Here is a 21813-nt window from a genome sequence, read left to right as displayed (position 1 = left end):
CCACAACTGCAAAAATTATGAATTAAAATTCAGTGATTGCTTATTTTACCTTGTTAGAAGGAGAAATTCACACAAATTGCTTCAGCTATTTTTAGTACAATATATTAAAAGTGTATACATACAAAGTAAAAATATAACCCCACCTTAAGTATGTAAAAAGGTTACAAATATATACACATAAATCATTTATATTGATATTTTACATATTTTCAATATATAAAGACAGTGTATAATATATATTTATAAAAATAAAAATACAATACATATACAAATAAAAATTCAGGAGATTATAAACTGGTACACTTCACTGCAAATTATTTTTTATCATTTAGACATAAATTCATTGAATATATTGCCACTGAAAGTTTATGGAGATTTAGTGAATTTGGGTTTCATATAGAAAACCTGCCAAAAAGCTATTCTGTGGTCATTTTTTTTTGTTTATTTCTATGAAAGAAATATTACAGTATTGATTATTTTTGAGGTATACTGATGAGGAGTAATTTGGAAAGAAAATAGTAGTTCCTGTATTATGTTTATGAAGCAAAACATCATGGATAAACCATGTAGTTCCTATGAGTTTAAGAAAAATAATATTTTCTCCTGGACTATGAGACGGAAAAATAGGGAAGTGCATTAAATATTGGCAACTAGGAATAGAGTAATAATCCTATTGCTACCTATAATTTTAGCTAGTGATTTTTTTATCTTCATTGCTTTAAAATAGATGGATACACCAAGCTGCTAAAAAAACAAAACAAACAAACCATACCATGTCTACATAGAGCTTCAAAAATCATACTGTCATTGTGTTATTAACATTCCTCATTTTATCTTACTTAATATATTAACCAGAGAGACCACTGGAAGGCAGCTTTAAGGTCTCACTGCTTAGGACCTTATCTTGCTATTTTATAGCACAAGGGCACAAACATGTGCATGTGGAGTTGACTAAGATGCTTGACGTGATGACTGTAAATTGTCCACGTTTTGCAGCTGTAGTAAGGAATGGTGATGACAGCTATGTGGTACACATTTACTTTTGTTTGAAGTTGAATGCCTCTTTCATTCTAGACACACTGCTTTAATCTCCAAAAAGCTGTGCTGGTTTTTGCTACAAGCTCACTAAATACTGCATTGCTACAACGTGAAGTTCATCGGCAACATCATGCTGGGAAGAAGTGGGAGAAACCCACTTACTCTTGGGAAATGCATGAAGCCACTTCTTGCAGAAATACAAGGAGTCTGCTCTGTAGAAATTACAACACTGCCTATAAAAATGCATGTTTACATTTGAAATATATTGTGGAAGCAACCAAGAAAATGTACAAATCTTTTTTTACATTCTTTTTATATTCAGTTTCCAGATGCTTTAATTCTGTAGATATGGCAATAAGTATTTACCTATTGTAATTATGTAACATAATAAAACTTAACATTTCTCTGCTTTAAATAAGAATTTTTCCAACAATATTTATATTTTCTGTTTTGTAAAACACTAAATTTGCAAGAATTAGCAAGGAATTTAATCCTATTACATAAACATATGAACCACTGAAGTATGAACTATTTGTTGTAGGATGGGTCACAAAGGAATTTTTACTCTCTTCCCCAGTGCAACTGAAGTAAAAATACTTGTGCAGAAAAATGTAACTAATTTCATCACCCCTTGTAATAAGAGAGTGTGAAACTTTGCTGTGTCAGGTCCTGAACTCATTTAGTTCACATTCTAATAGCAGTCAGACTTTTACTACTGTTTGGTATATCATGCATTTTTGAGATCTCTCACACAAAACATGATTTTCCTATTTAGTGGAGAAAGTCATAAAGGTTCTTAATCTGTTGGGGGAAAAAAGAATCTAGCCTAGCACATGAAAACTATTGAAGTTTGTGAAGCCAGTTTTGTGCAAAGTCATTTCACAATATATGACAGCAAAAACATACTACAGCGTAAAAAGCAAAGATTAACATCCACTGAGTAATGTATCAATCCATGTATGTAGACATAAGTACAGACACACTATTATCTAAATAATAGACATGCTATTGCTAATGAGTATCTCTATGGATATTATTTAGTAGAATAATCTCTCTCACATTTTTTTTCTTTTTTTTTTTTTTTAACGCATACTTTTTTCAAATAAAATAAAAGCATTCACTTCGGGATATAATTTGCTAATAGGATTAAAGTAATATTTCATAAAGGTGGTGATTTTTGCAAGGTAGCCTAAAAGTTGATTAGCAAACTATAATAACTATTCTGATTGCAATTAAAAAGCCCTTCCAAACGGGTCAACACATCTAAGTGCTATCTGCAGTCATTTAGATTTTAACATCATGGTTATTACTTATTATCAGGCTGCACAATGAGATATTGATTACTTTTAACCTTTAGAGCTCAGAATTCAGGAAAAGTCGAGGTACTAGCACAGCCTACCTTTCCTGTCTAGTAAACTTATAGCCTTTAGTGGAATTCTAATGATTCTTATTGGCAAGGCAAAACTGAAATTAGTTTATTCTTCTGGCTCATGCAGAAATGATGACATGCCTAAAAATTCTGCATGCATAGCAGATTTGTAGTTACTCCCCACAAGGGGCTCAATCCTGAAGTGTGCTGAGAGCTTCCTCTAAACTCTAAAATGACAACCATCATTTTCTTCTGACTAAAAACTGACTGTTTTAGCAACTCCATGCAGGCACTGATGGGTTACCAGACAGACAGAAAGCATCCTGGACTGCGCAGAATATGCAGCTTAGGAACAAAAATCTTCACATTTTCTAGTTTATAACCAATCCCCTAAGCATATTGTCCAAATATATCACTCTGCAGGCTGTTAATCTTTTCATAAGTTTTCTTAATATGGAAAATCTACTTGAAATAAAGACTGAACTACAATACAGCTTCAGTAGGTATGCAGAACTTGCTTTAAATGGAACAAAGTAATCCAATTAAACTAATCTGGTTTACGAGTTAAAATGATACGAAGAACATTAATTGATCCTCATAGGCTGCTGCTATTTGGGCCGTCTCTCTGTTTGTGCAGCATTTGGAACCGCTTTGCACATTTGTGTCCTCTAATAGCAGAGAACTCAGGCCCCCAGTTCAGGAGAATTATGGGCAAGAGAAACATATAACTGTTATGTGTTAGATTAATTTGCAGAACACTTGGCATTTTATTGCCAAGTAGTCAAATTGTTCCAAGTTGTTCCGGAAGGTTGTTATTAATAGTATGTTTTCTGAGGAAAGTTCTGTCTACTTTTGGAACTGCATTTCTGTTGCCAAGGAAACTCCTTGAAGCACAGCATTCTAGGAGCACACTGCTGCTTTTGTTTGCCAGTATCCTATTCATATCATCTAAGTAAGCACTTTACATACTTTAGCCTCCAGTTTCAAATGCTGAAGTCTTTATGTATTTATATTACCACGTTAAATATAGTTTGTGCTTCTTTTTAAACTCAGGGACTCTTGCAAGATTATTTTAACAGTTGCATTAAAAAACAGTTTTTTGTGCTGGTTTTTTTTTTTTTTTTTTTTTTTTTCACAAGTTTGCAATAAATTAGTTTTAATTTGAATAATAGCTCCATAGGTTATAGCACTAGTCCTTAAGTGTTAATTATCTTTTCACTCTGAAATTAATGTAGTCATTTCCTACTGACTCCTCTACACCATTATTGAAGTGCTGAGGAAAACATGTCATTGAGTTCTGAGCCAGAACTGTTGTTGTGATTAATCCTGGTCACATGGCCAATCTCTGCCAAAAGGAGATCACTGAAAAAAGGTGACAAAGACAGTGATTTCCTGTCAGCAAAGAGTACGACAGGGCTGTCTAGAAGTGATGCAAATGAGGGAAACTTTCACCACGGTTTGTTTGATCCACTCCGGGCCACAGCACACTGAGCCAGCGAGAAAGGCACAATGGAGCAGCAGCACACCCAGAGGAGGAAATTAACTGCACCTTCCAAGCAGGGATAGAGCTTCCAGCCGGGAAACAAAAACTGCTGGGAGATTTTTTTCCCCCCATCAACTTTTTTTTGAAATATATCCTTAGTTTTTGATGTGCGTTTTTGTGTTATTTAATACAGTGGACCACTTCCCCTTGATGAAAGAGTTCAGCAGTTAACCTGTTCCAAAGCTGTACCAACTAAATGCTTTCAAAATTTTTGCACTACTACATATGGATCTTTTTCCATCTATCATAATCACTGCTGAAGAATTACTAGTAAAAGAATTATGGCTTATGCAGTTTGTATTAAAACTACCATACATGGCTTGTAATCAGAAAAAAAAATATTTCTTTTATTTGATATTTTCAAATGCTTGGTTAATTTTGCTCTGAACATACTAACAATTTTAACAATCATACTGTACTTATTTAAATAAGGTTTTAATCTAACACAATTAAGTCTTGCAATTAATCTTCAGAGGAAAATGGAAAGAATTATCATTAACTTTTCTGCTAGTATACTCACTTCTAATCTTGACAGTTCCCATAAATACTGATTTGCTTCATTTTTGAACATTCAAGGTACAGAATTACTCAAGTTCCTACTAAAGGGCTAATTAGCAGAGTTTAAATTCTTTGGGTTTGATCCTCCAGTAACAGCATATGAATACAGCTGAAGTCAATGCAAGTTCTGTGTACTTAGAGCTTATGAGATCAGGCTCACATGCAGCAGATTAAAATGAAATAAACATGATACATTTGGCATCAAACTGAACTGTTAGAGAAGTACAAAGAAGAATCCAAAACATGGAAATGTTCCTTTTAGTTTTTTTCTTAATTATTAGATAAAGCATTAGAGGGCAAATAAACCATCATCAATTCATTCTGTTACTGCCACTTTATCAAACTTTAGCTGATTTTTAAAATCATTAGCTAGTTTAGGGCTACAAAGAAGAAATTATCAATCCAGGAAGTCTAGAGAAAGTAGTATATTCATATTCAGTGTAACAAAAAATATGGCTGTGTTGTTCGTATTATAAGGGCAAAATAAAACTTAGTTAAAGAGAGATAATAGGGATCCTAATAAAAAACTATGAAACTCCTGGAATATTAGAAAATAAAATGAAGCTGAGAGTTGACTTAAGTATATATTTCCTCTGAAAAATAAGTACTGTGAAAATATTCTAACCATGAAAATATATTTCATTCTCCTATATACAATTTTAGCATTCACATACTGTGTTATGCTGCTTTAATATATGCTTGCCCCTTCTGAATTACCTGTTTCATCATTGCTCCTTCCCATTCATAGACTCCTTAGGGGCAATGATTACTGTTGGTAATAGTGATACCACAGCAGGTTCCCTGGCAGGGGTGGCTTGCTGAGCTGGCTCTGAGCTGCAATTACTTGTCAGCTCAGCAACTGAGAAAAGAGATCTGTGGTTTTAGGAGAATCCACGGAAATGCAGAGAGTGCAATTAGTAGGTTCACTTTTGAAGCTGCAATTGATAAAGAGAAACTAGAGCAAGGCCTATGTTTTCACAACACCCCACACCATTGAGGAACTCTGATAATAATTGCTGCCTGGGTTTCTGTCCCTGCAGAGCAGAGTGGCTGTGCTCTCTGGGAAGCGCAGGCAGTGCTCACGCACACGTGACCCTTCATGACTAAAAAAAGCCTCCAAATAAAACGGGTGTCACCATTGCTTAGAAGAGAGGCTAGTTTGACAAAATTATTAATGATCTTTTTGAGGATATGATTCATTATCAGAGAAATCTTTAAAATTAGGGATGGTAAAGACCTAGTGATTTTTCTGATCTTTCCTGAGCCAGTGCAGAATCGTTCCCTCAATTATATCAGCTAATGTTACCCTTCATCTACTTTTAAATGTCTGAAATTATTGGGCTTTCAATACTTTGAGAGGTTGTTCATTGTGGTGTCCAAGGGCTTTTTTCTGTTGTTTTGTGCTAAGATCTAAATGCAGTACATTTAAGATTTTTACATTACCTGCAAATATTCCTCCTGCTTTGCGGATGCTCCTTAGTGATCTTATGCAAACTCCACATCTCTAGTTAAAGCATTTGTTCAGTCCTTAAAAATTTGCTTGCTGTTCTTACTACAAAGGTAAATGCAGTGAATATTCACTGCAGGAGGGCAAGGAGTCTATTTCTACTCTTCTTCAAGTGGTTTTGGGGTGAAAAAGTACCAGATAGGTAGTTTTGAGACAGAGGCTCAAATCTGGCATAGGTAGCCTGTGACTTCCTGGGAGAAATTGCAGGACAAATAAGCTGCCTGTTCTTTGGAATCAGTGCTAGTTTGTCTCTGCTGCACAGGCTGCAGACTCAGCTACTCTGTCATACAAACTTTCTGCTTTCAGAAGTGCCATGCCTTTCATGGTTCAGAATTTCACAACATTAAGAAATTATTCCCCTTTTGCTTATGTAATATTACCCATCCATATTATACTGCACATATTATTAAATTGTTGCCCTTTTTTACTCTTCTCATCATGCATTATTATCCCAGCCTTATCATCTATAATTATTATTAGGGGTTACATTTGGAAATCAGAAAGGGAAGTATACTAAATAGGATCTAAAATACTTGAACTGACTGCTTAATCTTTGTTCCTTTTCATATTGTGTTACCTCAAAATTTATGTTTACTTATTAATTTTTTTAGTATAGGACTAAAACTAGCAGTTAATTAGTCATGGTACAAGCTGGCCTTATATGGACAGGCACTAACTACCAAAACACCTTATTTTAGACTCACAAGAAACTCTTTACTCATTTCTGACATTATTTATTTCTGAGCCTGGCCAAGGCCGGTCTGTTAATGTGTGATTAAGTCTGATGAAGTACTTACAAAGTTAAGAAAAAAGACAATAGAAAAAATAAAAAAAAATTGTCAAAGCAAGAAATGGAGATCAGTGAATGAAACTCACTCACAGCCTAAAATAGTTTGGATCTGACCAATATTTGAATTTATAAACCAAATTTAACTCACAACCTGCCCCTTTTTACTGGGCATTTTAAATAAAATAATTAAAATAAGAAAGAATAAAATTCAAGAAGATCATCAAGAAAATAGGATGCCAAAGTGAGAAAAATATATTATCTTTAAGAAATTATCAAATCATGCAATCATAGAAGAAAGAGAACAACTTCTATTTGACCTTGAATGTACCATTTATTTGATAAGAAATAAAAAAAAAAAGCTAGAGGGTAGTTGTTTCTTGTCATTATAGTGTTGCTGATTCTGTGGTTAGTTATTAATTTTATTTTTTATGATTCACAATCTGCTCTTTGAAATATGCCATATGCTCAAAGCAATTCAAGGATGACAACTGTCAGAATTACTCCAATAAAAATTGCCTAAATGAGGAAGATTTACTGCAGCCTGATATTTCTGTTGAAAGCCCCTCCTTTCTTTCCCCCACCACCCCTCAGACCTGTAACTCCTCAGACACACAGAGAAGCCTGAATCAATTTTAGGATCAAGTCACACATTTTGAGGAAGTGCTTACAAGTACTATCTGTTTAAAAGAAATGATAAATCTTCTGGGTTAAGGCTGCTATGGCAAATAAAAGAAACCATGTGTGTCTGCATTCATGTATGTATATATACATATAGATATATATACATACATATACACATACACACATATATATGTACATTTATATATGCTAGAATTAGACCATATAGCATCACCCTACAAGTTCAAAATCGTGCTGCTCAAATCACAACCAAGTGTGAAGACTTAACATGACAATGTCTACTTTATGTATAACTAATAAAAAATTAAATTGGAAGAGTCCTGTATCCTGGCAGCAGCAAACCAAAATCAAGGCAAATGTCTTTCTTTCCAGATGAGATCTGAAAGGTAGATAAAAATCCAGCTGAAAGCTCCAATCAAAACACATTTTGTTAAAAGTTCCCATTTCATTTTTTTCTTCATTTTGTTTCAGTCTATTTATTAATGCAGTTTCATTTATTTCTATTCATCTTGAAGACAAATCTTTGTCCTTCTATAGAATTACACCAAATAGAATGTGATAAAGGGAACTTTCTTGCAATTATGATGTCGGTGCAGCCTGTCAGTGCACAGGGGATGGAAATGAGGTTGGGGACAGGGAAGGGAATTCTAATAGACACCATGATACATACAATGAACGCAGCGATATCCTGTGAGAGAAAGACTTGTCAAGCTAATCAGATCTTCTATAGCTAGGTAAAGGCAGTAACGGTAGTGCTAACCTTGTAAAGATGCTGCTGCTGCTCCTCTGACATCATCAGGTCATGGCTGTCCATCACAATGGATTCCATGTCAATCAGCCAATCCCAGAGCTCCTGGTATTCTGAATCAAAGTCCAAAAGGCTGTAGATAAGGAACAAAATGTATTATGCATAAATACTGTGTAGTTGTTAAAATCTTGTATTAGAATAATATATTCTAGAAAACTCATGATGTTCCAAGTTATATTTCTAAAGAGACATTCTGTATTTATACAGTGTGGATGAAAATGAAAACTGAAATCCAATTTAAGCCAGTGCCATGACCTAAATTCAGCAGCTGATGCCAAATCCTGACAACTGTTGGCATACTACATTTAGTTCAAAAATTTTGAAATACTAATCCGCTATAGGTGTTTAGTGTTCTTTTACAGTACTGGCTTTATATTAAGCAAATTTGCAACAATCACCTTGATATAACTATTATAAAAATATTATTTACATCAAAAAATTATTCAGTCCATTCAGCCATCCCTCTCTGCTGTCTATCTGCCTATCTTTGTAAATATCCTACATTTATTTTCATGGATGAGTAGCTAGCATTTCAACTTAACGCCTTAAGATAGGCTTGAGTGAATATGGTAAGCCAGTGAGAACTAAGGCCAGATACAGTATTAGACAGGTGTTCCCTACAGACATGTAAGAAACAAAGGTAAGGACAGGAAGTCAAAACAATGAATCCTTGAATAGCCAGCAATCATTAAAATTCAAAGGAGGATCACTACGGTTTTCAACAAAATAAATCATTAGAATAAGGAGCTTAAAAGGATTAATGTGATTCTCTATTGAAAGCCTAGTGAATAAGTAAAGCATAGATTCTTCTAAAACACTGTGATACAAGACAGAAAGTACATGCTGAAAAACTGCACATTCGTCAAATAGATACCTCTTGAAAAGGGATCTTCAAATTTGCAAAATTGGAACTAACAAAAGCCTTGCCAGTAGTATCAGAAAACTCCCATAGTGATCAAAGAATAGTGCATGTTGCACTAAAGCTAATTTCTCCAATTCTTAAGAACTATTTTAGCAACCCCATTAAAAAAAATAAGCAGCGTGTCAACAGAGAAACAATAAACTAAACATGCTTCTAATGTCATTAGTACTATTGCAGTTTTATTTGTTATTAACTAGGGTACCATGTGCATGGTAATTTTGAAAGCTTACAGATAAAGTTGTGACAAGTAGAACTGTCTTTCCTCAAGAAAGCAGGCAAGGAAGAAGAAAGCATTTGCCTTCCGTAGTATTATTTTCAATGAATTGACAACAAAGAAAGTATTGTATAATGCACAAGCACTGATTCCTGCTTCTGAAGTAACCCTCTAGTTTAATCCACTGTACTTAGTACATTTTTACTCAATAATTTATGAGGGACACTTACTTAAATCTGCTTTCTGCCTTGAGAAGGTAAGCAGTGTTACCATAAAGAAAGAAGAGCAAGCACAAAAGGTCAAGTTACTGTTATTGAAATAAAAGTTTCACTCGGAGTTCAGGGGTTTTTTTCCTGTTTCAGGAGGTATTTGGCTCAGATATAATTTGGAAACTAAAAGAAACCAAACTCCATTTTGAATTGTATATTCAGTAGTGTTACTGAATCTTCATCCCTTCCTCTGGAAGCAGTATAACCATTCCGCATCTTCCACTCCTTTTCTTCTCTTCCATCTTATCCAAATATTATTCAAAGACATAAAGCTGACAGGCAGTTATTAAAACATATGCTTTATGACACAAGATGTTAAATTTCATAATCTGTAAATTGGTACAGATTCAGTTGGACTTGGTGGTTTGTAGCAGTGAAAATCCTAAATTAAGATATGAAGGTGACGTGAAACAAAGCCTACATACAGAACGGCATGGGATGCCTTTGGAAAATGCACTACGAAACAGACTTGGATTTTTCTACAATAGGCAGAAGATGTCCTGGATCCAAACATCTGCTTTGTATCTAAAGAACCACATCTTTTTTGAACATTTACAGTGCAAATTGGTCAATTTATTTGTGTATCGAAATGAACCAATCCTTTAAAGAAACAGAAAAGCTCTTTTCCTTGACCTTTTCAAAAAAGCTAGAACATTTTAATTTCAAACTAATGTTCTAAACAGAAATTCAACCCAAAACCAAGAGTGAGAGACAGGATTCACTGGAAAAAGCCCAGGAAGGGATACAAGACAAAAGAAATTTGGGGTTTTTCCCCATAGTTTACATATTGCACTAATTATCTTTTTTATTTGTTTGTTTGTGGTTTTGGTTGATTTTTGGTTTTTTAGGGGTTTTTTGTTTGGTTTTGTTTTTTGGTGGGTTTTTTGTTTTGTTTAATTTTTTTAGTTTTTGGGGGTTTTTTGGTTTTCTGAAGTAAAGTCAAGTCTAGGAGCATTTTTAAGCAATTGCCTAAGGCAGTTATTTGCCTGAGCCTGAAGAAAGTGAAGTCAGCCTACTGAGCATCATCAATATTTTCAAAATACGATTGCAATACATTTAATGGTGTTAGAATATCTCTGATACATATATTTTAAGAACAGCTTTTTTTTTAATTAATGTCTTACATCTGAATGAATGCGTTTAGTGATCACTATTAAATTACTTTTTGGAAGAGAATGCAAGTTACTAAGCCACTAAAACAATATTAAGAAAAATCAAGAAACTGTAGGACTAGAGAGAGGTTAAGATTAAAATGTATCTGTCAGTACTTCTGTGGTATATTTAATTTTTTTTTTTTTTTTTTTTATGAATCTACTTTTCCTGAACTTAGCAGATCTTTCTTTCATATCACCATAGGCAGAACCAGGGAAAGCATGACTTCTGAAATACTGATGTGTGTTAAAGATACAATAATCATAGAAAAGATCTGATTTTGGCTGATTATATGAATCCACCAAACACTAAAAAAGCAATAAATTAGTTAATCTGTTTATTGAAAAAGAAAAAAAAATCTTCCATTAAAAGTACCCAAAGACTGTCACAAAAATGTTATAATATTAGTTAAAGGGCAGGTAAAAACAGCTTCCTTCATGAAGTTTCTTGGTTAATAAGCTAAAACCATTAGCTATATAATAACTAAAATTACATTAAGAAGTATATTTTGTCTTGGTAAACCAGGAATCAGATATGCAGAGTTGCATGTCTAATCCCTTGAACCCTAAACATATTTCTTAAAATGTGGACACCAATTTATTATTTTGAACGAAAATTCATGAGCACCTTTCTCATGAGAAAACCAGTTCGTCTGTGGCATTAATAAATAAAAAGGAATGTGAAGTTATTTCCATCAGCCTTTTTCCCCATGTTTAACATGCACTTCCAGTTTATAGTATTTCTTTGATGGCCTTACTCATGTGGCATTTAGAAGTACTGTAAACACACTGGTACACCTACCAAAAAATTCAGCCAGACAAAAAGTTCCTTCAAGTTTCTGGGTCATAATTTTATGGAACTCTTTTAAAATGTTTTTATTAGGGAGATATAGGAGAAGTCAGAGCTATTACTATAACAATTTTCAAACGGCCTTATGTTCTGCACACACTTGAAGCCGCCTCTATTGCATTTCTCTCAAAGTCCATGAAGGCACAATACTCACTGATGACAGGATCTTAAGGTCTGACTTTCACCCTGTGTAATGGTGCTGTAAATGTCTCCCAAAAGGACCTGTATGATTTTGAGGGGATACAGTATTTCCAGTCATATTTGCCATAATATTTTGCATCTGGCTCAACTGCTCTTGCGTACCTCTTACTTCCTGGCTAGCTGGTGTTCTGCAGTGGATACTCATTCTTTTCCTTTGTCACTTTGGTCCTTTTCATGCTAATACACAAAAATCTTCCCTACTGCTCTTTTAACAAGATTACTGCTTTGTAGGAAATCTACAGTCCTTTAAACACCCACTAGAATCACACTATTCTGCAAATACTACCCTACCTATCTCAGCCTAGCTATTTCCTTCTCAAAATCATCTCCCAAATCTCTTACACACACACAGACACACACACAGACACACACATGTCATATTCAAAGTTCTTCATTTACAATAGCTCATGTTCTCGCTGTGGACATTCTTCTTTTTCCTAGATCAAAATTCCACAACAGCTAATGGATAAATACCCTAATTTATGGAAATAGCCTCTTCTCTCTCGAGATCTTGGTCCCTACCTAGGTCATGCTACTGTTTAATTTCTGTCCACGGTTTTTATGCAGTGAGGAAATGTTGTACCAACTCTATTTTTAAATAGCTGAAAGGAATTTCCATTTTTTTCAATACAGCAACTGACAGTGTTCAAATGGAAGTTTTCCAGCTGAATTTAGTCCCCTCTGGTTTCTACAATGGCTCAATAAGTGGGATTGTACTAGTCTGATTCCAGCCCTGAAGTCACTGAGGCTCTGAGGCCCAAGATGGCCTTACGGGCCCAGAAAGGTGGCCACAGCACTAAAAAGGTGTGAAATACTAGCAGATGACCATTTCCAGTTTAAAGTACTTAATTATAAGTCTGTTGATGTGTCTTACATCCTCCTCAATATTCCAACCTTAAACCTTGCTCACATTCAGTGATGGCTGCAAAATTAGAAGCTGGTTTTGAACATGCAGCCCTCAGTGTACATTTATATACATATACACACCAATTCTGAACAAATTATTTTTATGGTTGGCACTAGCTGTGCTGGCGTGCTTGAGAATCTGACAGATTTCTGCATATGTAATCAAGATCTCAGTAATCCTACATAATTAGCCCACATCAACTTTCCTAAAACAGCCATCTTTCCGTATAATAAGAGGGGATGTTTACAAGGCTCATTTATCTTTACAGTTGGTAATTTAATAAAACTGTGTTTCCAAGACCTGAACATTGAGTTAACAATTGGAAAGGGGAGTTCTGGAGATAAAGAACTCATTAACACCTTTGTCAATGACTTTCCTTGCATAGAAAACTGCAAGCAAAATTCTATTCTATTTGCCAGTTACAAGGAAACTTCTATCAGGACGAGGGCATCCCCAAACAATGAGCAATAGTTGGGTTCTTTGACCTAATATTGGCCCACACTATTATGATCCCACAGGTAGGTTTTTTATGTTAATTTTGGGGTGCTAGCAGTTGGAAGATATGGTTTTCAGAAGATCTTAAAGAAAACGTCTTCTTCCAGACCTACAGGTTTCATTGATTGTGAAAAAAAGAAGGCAGCAAGAACTCATTTTAGCATAGTCCAGTGATTAATTTGTTCACAATATTGAGAAAGAATGCTTTTGCATGCACACTTCCATATACGATGTACTCACATATACATGTGTTATCATTAATTTAAAAAAACAACAAAAAACAAACAAGTTGAGGAAAAACAGTCTTAAAAAATGGAAAACAGTTAAAATCAATGCTTTCTTGAAGTGCAAAAACCTGGATGTTTGGACTGTAATTTAATGGCTTCATATTCATTTTTCCTAGTCCCAAGGAGAACAATAATTATAGAGGTCTTGTAGAGATACTATTACACTATCAATATTCTTCCTTGGAAGATGTTAAGAAATCAAACTATATGAAGCTGTTGGAGGAGAAAAGCCTAAAGAAAAAGTTCATATTGCATTTTTTTTAAATCCAGATAACAATTTACTATTAGATAATATTAGGTGTTCCTATGAACAAACCATCATTTGGATAAATCATCCAGAACCCCATGATTTTTGCATTCATATATCTAAAAAAGAAAAAAAAAGAGAGAGCAATAGAAATGGTTTTTCCCTGCCTCTTCACTTAGGAAGAAAAATCCTGGTTAACTAGTAGTAAGAAAAAGCATATCGTGTAAAAACAACAAAAAAAACAAAAAAAAAAACAACCAAACAAAACAGATCAGTGAGAATAAAACAACAAAAAGAATAGTTCCCTACCCATTACTTCCCACTGTGTGAACTTTTGACATATCAGCAAACTCTTCCTTTCTCTTGCTACTAGTGTTGTACTGCTCACTGTACAGTTTTAAGGACATCTGTTCAACAGCATCTCTTTGTGCTTCCAGATAGCATAGCTGAACCTCAGCCTAGAAAAAGAAAACAAAGAGGGGGAAAAAACAAAACAGAACATTAAAAAAATAATTCAGAAAGAATACATTAAAACAAATATTTTTGGACTGCAACAGTTTTAAGCAAATGATTCACACCATTAATTTTCTCCTTGTATGCGACAGTGAAAAAGGCTGAACCATTAAGTCAGAGAAGAACTACAGCATAATCCCAAACACTAGAAATGAACTGTTGAGATTCCAATCAAAGGATGTGTTATATATTCCATGAGATGTATATCCAATCAAATGTTGCATAAAAATGTCTGGACTTGAATAAGAAAGATATTAGAAACCAAGCACTATGATAGAACAGACATATAGATAGATACATAAAATTATATTTCTTACAGGCTTCAAGATTGATATTGTTAACACACTGTCTGTGCTTCATAATTAATGAAAGTCATATTGCTATAGGTATTTTTCCTTTAAATAGTAATTGTAAACAAATCCACGCAGATTGGTATTATTCACATTCTCCTTTCCTGTATCTAGCACAGACTGATTACTCAGCAACTTTAATTGTAAGGAAAAAGGCAATAAGTGAGATGTGCTGTTTTCCATCAGACTGTGCCTGTCCAGAAGAATGCGGAATAATATTTGGCATCATAACTTATTGAACAGACACTTTATTTATTGCAGCTGTGGTGATCAGTATGCTTCTGAGGCTCAGAGAACCAGATGACACAAGGATAAAATCTGCTGTTTGCCACACTTGCCCCTAGGAACAGTAGAAAGAACAGAGTGTAGAGTAAGTTCAAAAGCACTTTGGGAACGATTTGCCATTGTTTTCTTTTAATATACTTCATTGAAAGAAAAACACATAATAAATTCTGATAATACTTCAAAAATCGCTACTTCTGTGTAACTACAAACGTTTATTTCCATTAGGAATGGAAAGTCTTCTTAAATATTTGGTGCTATGGCAAGTGTATTCAAATGACATAGAAGAAATTTTGTATACACACTCTCCTGTATTTTCTGCTGTGAGAGGCAGGGAAGTGAAGAGTTTATTTGTTTGCTGACAGCACAGCAGAGTTACCAATCTGTGGAACAACAGAAGTCATAAAGAGAAAGAAGTGAAGAAGAATGGTAGAGAAGGGTAGTCTGTAAAATGTAAGAAAAATGCAAGCAAGTGAAGGGAAACAGGCACTGAAGAATGTCAATAAGGAAAGTCTGAAAGAAGGCTGGAATGTCTCTATAAGTTAGTGGTAATGAGTTTCTATATTTGCTTAGACCTCGCCTTGGTGTAATTTTTGCTGAAAAATAATGTAAGTGATTTGGAAATTCCATTTCCTTTTAAAATTTCTCATTAAAACTTTTATAGCTTTCTCTCTCAGCTGGTTTCTTACAGTGAAATCAGTCAATAAATCCCAATATGTTTTTGAGAAATTTAAAAACCAACTAAGAAGCAAAACAAAAACCCAGAAAATACAGAAAAAGCTGGAATTTTCCAAGGAGATAGAAGATAAAAATTCTGGCTAGTCCACTGTTTATTTAAATATAATCCAAGGCTATCCTACCTTTTTTAAAATAGTAAAAAATTAAACCACAAAAGTTACCAATGAAGAAGCATTATGTAAACTAGCTGGGAGTGTCCAGTTAGAGTAAAATGCTACAGTCTGAGATAGCTATAAAGTTATTCTGCTTTCTCAGAAACCATAATTAAAATGGCCATTTCTATAACTCAGAAACAACTAAGGCAACAAATAAACTATATCACCTTCTTCTTCCCTTCCACCCCCAAGTATATTTTCCTCTGAGCTGCTAAACATTTCCACTTCCACAATATACAGAGGTTCCCAAACAGATTTGTTTTCTTGGAAAGATTCTTCACCAGTAAGGACAGTCTTTCAGCAGCATGTTTTGTATTGTCCACATAAAGCTATGAATGTGTTCTGTTAATTTATTCTTACCACAAAGCAGTAATCCACTACAGTGGATTTTAGTTTTCGTTATAGTTGACATGACACATTCTGTCTAAAGCCCTGTTGTTAGTGACGAGTAAATTTCTAAAACAATTAGATCTATCAATTAAAATCTACGAGTGTTTTAAGCCTGGAGGGGAAATCTTGTGGAAAACTTGAAGCAAAAAAAATCCCTTATTTTCAAGAGAAGTTTCTAAATCAAAATAAGTAATTCCTACTTTTCTTAGCTATGGGTTTTGGCTGGAGTTTAGGTAGAGGTTTTGAGGTCTTCCTGGCTGTTGTTGAACTTGTTTATGCAACCTTCCTTCTCCCCTCCCATCCCAAGACTACAAAAAGAGGGAGTTCACTTGTAGCCTAAGCACTGGAACATCACAGATCATAATTAAAATTGAGCCCTGAATTATATGAACACAGGCTATTTCTCAAACAGCACAACTATCACAATAATTTAGATAGTTTTTTCCCATTTTATTTTCTATTTGCAAAAACATTTGTAGGCAAACCAACAATGAATATGGAAAATGAGAGAAGAAATAGAAGGATTAAATAGAATAATTGGGAAAAGCAAAAGCAGGATGTAAAGGGCAGGTAAACATGTGAAGAGAGCTAAATAAAAATCCACTATTTCTTCCTTGCAGCCATAAGGCCCTAAGGATTATGAACTCCATCAACATCATACTCTACGAAGCCTGAATACAACCCAGTTCTTTCACTTCAGAAATATGATGTCTCTATAAATCAAATAATTTTATTTTTAAACCCAATTTCTATCTTCAACGTTTGTGAACAATTACAGCAACTCAAGTCAAGACAGTGTAGAGTTTCAGATGGATCTCTCTGATTTCTTTTCTCTGTGTATTCATCTATCTCACTGTTGTATTTAACCATATTTTTTTGGTCTCTCTTATACTGATATCAGCTACAAATCCAAAGAGGCTTTGAAGACCTTGAGTAGGTATTGATTAGTTTAAGTCTCAAAAAACTACGTTCTACAGAATCTGAGCTAACAGGTACAAGGCACAATATCGAAAAAAAGTACAGAGCACAGATATGCAATAAATCTACTGCTGCTTATTTTCAACTTAAAATCTTTAGTGGTAATGAAGCACTAGTTTTGCAATATTCCAGGAGAATAAAGTAACAACTTTATAAATTCCTAATCAAATATAGAAAAGCTACTTGATTTACATTTAAACCTACATTGTGTGCATTTTCAGATTGCCTTACATATAATTTTCATTACATAACACAAACTGGACACAGATATATATCTATCAAAAAGTCTTATGGGATATTCATAGTTCCCAAATATAGCTAATAGAAATTGGGTGAGAGGTAATATCTCATTTACTCCTAGTGCTCTATCTTAGAATTGAAATTCAGTTATTTGGGGTTTTTTTTGAGAATGTAGTGCATCTGAATGTGTGAAAAATTGAACACAGAGGAAAAAAATGCCAATGAATTATATTCAGCAGTAGTTTTCCACTTCATGTTCCTCTTCTAAGTGACCACTTTTGCAGTAAAAAGACAATGAAGATGCTGATGATGGTCTTGTTACACACTTGTAGAGATTCTCTACGTACTAGGGTGGGGTGAGTGTAAAATATTCTGTTGTAAATTAAACTGAAATATTTCCCATATCAAATGACAAAATTCTTTCATTTTTTTGAGCCTGCAGGAACCAGTCTCTGAACAAGACTATGAAAAAACTGTAGTCTGGGGAAAAACAGGGAAAAAAATCTAGACTAGTGTCAAATACTCAGTTCTAGTGATTGATTAATAATGGTAAATAATTTCAAGGCTATTTTCTAAAGCTCATTTTCTAAAAACCAAGAACTTATAATAAATTGGGAGAGCCTGGGGTACAAATCTGTTCCTTTACACTGGCTTTGCATGACAACATAAAATGTCCTTTACTATACAGAACACTATATAACATTAAGGAGTAATCAGTGACAATACAAATCAATGAAAATACATTGTATTTCTTGTTAGACCTACATGTTGAAATGACCTTATTCTGAAGTGGAGAAAGACAAGGGATAATGGCTCTTACTGTAGGAGGAAGGAGATTGAAAGGTTATATTGTATACAGTGTCAAACAAGAGACTCAAAATTTACACCAATTTAAACTGGACATATGAACCCAGAACTAGTGTTTTTCTGCTGCAGATTTTTTTTTATTTTGGAAAGTACTAGAAAAAATATCATTGATTTGGTGTTGAAAGGAAAGTATTTTCAGACAGTGTCTCTCAGGTAGCACGAGACATTTGTTATGAACTGTGTTACTGTAGGCAAACCATTCTGTGTTTTAGATATACAAATCAGATATAATACATTCAGTTGAATTCAAATTATGAGAGTATCCTATCTTGCATTACCCCTTCTTTCCAGTTCTGTAAAGAAACTTTACTTCCACCACACTACACTGTACTTAGTGGGAATTATATAAGAAATACAGAGAGTTCCATTCCTCTGCCATTATTTGAACTTAAGTTGGGTAATAACAGCCTCAGAAACTAAAGCACAAAATTCAGTTTCTGCCAAGAAGGAGGTGGTCAGATGGCCCCAGGCAGCATGTAGACTTACGTTTATTTTAAAGAAGTGCAAATTCAAATGTCCCTTTTTAAAAGGATGCACATGCCAGTTTGTCACTCTGTATATCTGCAATTGGGAAACTTTCTTGAGATTTAAAATGGAGAATAATTTCTTTCCAGAATTAATTTAATAAGAGTTGCATTTATTTCTTAAATACGCATTTTTTGTTGTTTTCTACTACAATATTCTGAATACTTGTCCATGTAATAAAGTTGTGGAGGCTTTATTATGGAAGAAAAAAAAGACCCTGGCTCTGTCCCAGTACAGCTACTGAATAAAATTATGTTGAGAAGTATATGGCTCAAAACATCTTCCATGAGGATTAGATTACAGAAGGCGCTCTTTGGCAGGCAAGAGTTTGTCCAAAAACTCTACTTATGGACAGACTTGATCATCCGTCCTGCCATCCCTACACCCAGCCAACAGGTCTTCTATTGATAAAAACACCAAAGGTAGAAAGAATGCTTTCAAGAAGTCTCACAGTGTTTTAAAAGGCACTGTATAACAGAATAATGGGATAATTTAGATTGGAAATGCCTTTAAGATCACTGGGCCATCATTTGCCAGCATTAGGCTTCTTGGATTCCAGGTGACTGCTTCTACCCTAAGTGTCATCATTTGTATTTCCCCCTTACTCTAAGTAATTAAAACAGAGACTTTGCTGGTATTGAATACTCTGTTACCCTTCCTGCTTTTGGCTTACTTCACTCTTCATTTTGCACATTCTCTTCAGGACTGAATCAATTTTTTTTTAAAAGTCCTATATCATGAAATTTGTTTACCTTGAGCCGAATATTTGAGAGCCCTATTACAAAGGACACACTGTGTTTTGATCATGCAAGAAATTAATTCTGTTAATCAGGGCATGCTTGTTACCAGTTAAAATCTTAGCTAAGTGTTTTATTGTCATAAATTTCAGAAATGTTTTCAAATGAAGAATAATGTTATTGCTTTGTTTTTCAGTGTGCTAAAACCATCACAACAATGTGAAATATCCACACAGAACGAGCAAAATCACAAGACAAGAACATTTGTACATATCAAGGTACTTAAACTCAATGCAGAATTTAAGTAACAGCACATGAACTAGGTCCATCCACAGGAGCCATAAAATGAAATTTTAGATAGGTAGGGCTCTGTCATAACAAGCAGAACTTCAGGCAGTTTTCAGAGCCATTAGAAATAATGGGGAAGGGGGGAGGGGAAGCCAATAAAATAAGAGTAATACCTTTTTGCAAGGTTTCCCTTGGCTTTCAGAAACCCATGACTTGTAACTTTGGGACTGGGGAGTGCAAATGGAATCAGTAGAGTGGCCTCAGCAGCATTGTCTGGATCATTGAAGATGCCATGATCATACTGCTAATTTAAAACCTGCACCTCTTGTGTCTTTATTCCTGACTATTCACCTGCCTTTCATTCTATTCAGTGTAACATTAGGCACAACACAAGAGCATGGCATGTCCTGTGCATTATACAGATCTCAGTAAACCCAGAGAAGTTCCTTACATCATAAATATCAAAAAACATTGAAGAAAAGTATGAAAGAATTAACCTCTCCAGAGGTTAATTAAGACTGAATAGTCTCTGACAACAGCATCCCAAAATTGCCAGGTGAAAAAAAGTTCTTGTAAGAATGGAAACTGAACAAAGGCTGGGATCCTTTTCTACTTTTCTTGTCTTGCAGGTCTGCATCTCTAGCCTGCAGATAGAGAGTGACAGAAAGTCTAATAATTGGGGGCCAGGTGGGAACAGACTTGCTCTGACAGTGGAAAGGGCTGGGATGACAGAACAGTGCTTGGTAAAACCATGTGGAAGACACAAATTAACAAGGATGCAGATCCAGCAAAACCCATCAACCTAATAAAGTGCATTTCTTTGTCGCTGCCACATACCTTCCATCTCTTCAGTGACACCTCTTCATATGCCACAATAACTATAAACCCAAACAGTCAAATTCTTACAAACCCAGAATTTGTCCTATTTAATTAGCAATTCATCAACACAACCATGGTTTCTTCCCTGTCAGGAAGACAAAAAAATTCTTACAGGAGGACCAAACACAAATATGTTGTACATAAAGGAGGTTGAAAACCTTTCTGGGTCAGCCTCAGAACACGCAAACAGTCAAGAAGAGGAAAGATTAGTCATGCAGAGAAAGTGCTAAAATTACAAACTTAATCTTACTTAATTAAAACCTCCATTATTTGCACTGTTCTTATTGTTCCTACTATTTTCTGTGTTTGCACTTCCAGAGCAATGAAGAGCCCTAAACAGAGATGGGTAAAGAGTCTATTATCCAATGCACGGGTATTTTAAAGTCACACTTGTCTGTAAGGCACCTGTATGAAATCACATGGACCAGCTCAGTCTGTAGGGCTGGGCATTCAAAATGGCCATGCTCTTAAGGCTAAAGCTGCTCAGGTTCAGAATTTAGGACAGCATACTTGTGCAAGAGAAATTCCAGAGTGCTGGTGCACGTTCTGCCTTTCCCTGCTCCCACAGCAGATTGACACATACATGTCTACTTAAAAATAGTGAGGAAAGATAAGTCTCTCAAAACCAATACTTCCTATGGAAAACTATGCAAAACATCCCACAAAAGCATGGCAGAGCTAACATAAAAATGTTACAGCCTTTTCTTAGGCAATTGTACTATACTGTACTAGTACATAAACAGTTTCTAGTCGGTCCATTTTAAACTTCTATATGCTTGAGAAATGCTACATATTTATTAACCTAACCACTACAAATATCTGTGCGCTTAATAATTAGTTCCAAAATTCCCTAAATATATCAACTTATAAAATTGCAGAAGTTTTTGACCTGAAATCTTCTTTTGATTCAATGTTTTGAGTCAAATATTTTGAGAGGTTCAATAGTGTCAAATGTTTTGAAGTCAAAACTCCTACACTGTGTTCCTCAAAGACACCCACCGAATCCTTATTTAACTTGTTCTGAAATTGAAGGAGATTCTTTCCACGCCTTGATAGTCTATTTGATGTTATGTTAC

The 21813-nt window shown here is 34.7% G+C and overlaps 1 protein-coding gene across 1 annotated transcript in view; it reads right to left on the bottom strand.

The window, feature by feature from the left end:
• Positions 1-21813, bottom strand: part of AKAP6 (A-kinase anchoring protein 6) — a 253013-nt gene that overhangs the window by 66006 nt on the left and 165194 nt on the right. Inside the window, exons 8-9 of the mRNA XM_056493936.1 lie at positions 14105-14253; positions 8205-8325 (exon numbers count right to left, since the gene is read on the bottom strand). Coding sequence (XP_056349911.1) covers positions 8205-8325; positions 14105-14253 — 270 coding nt within the window. The remainder of the gene's footprint in view (positions 1-8204; positions 8326-14104; positions 14254-21813) is intronic.

This window comes from Oenanthe melanoleuca, chromosome 5, assembly GCF_029582105.1.
Source record: "Oenanthe melanoleuca isolate GR-GAL-2019-014 chromosome 5, OMel1.0, whole genome shotgun sequence".
In the NCBI taxonomy this organism is placed as follows: domain Eukaryota; kingdom Metazoa; phylum Chordata; class Aves; order Passeriformes; family Muscicapidae; genus Oenanthe; species Oenanthe melanoleuca.
Note: the sequence above shows the minus strand (reverse complement) of the source record. Positions and strands in the feature narration are given on the sequence as shown.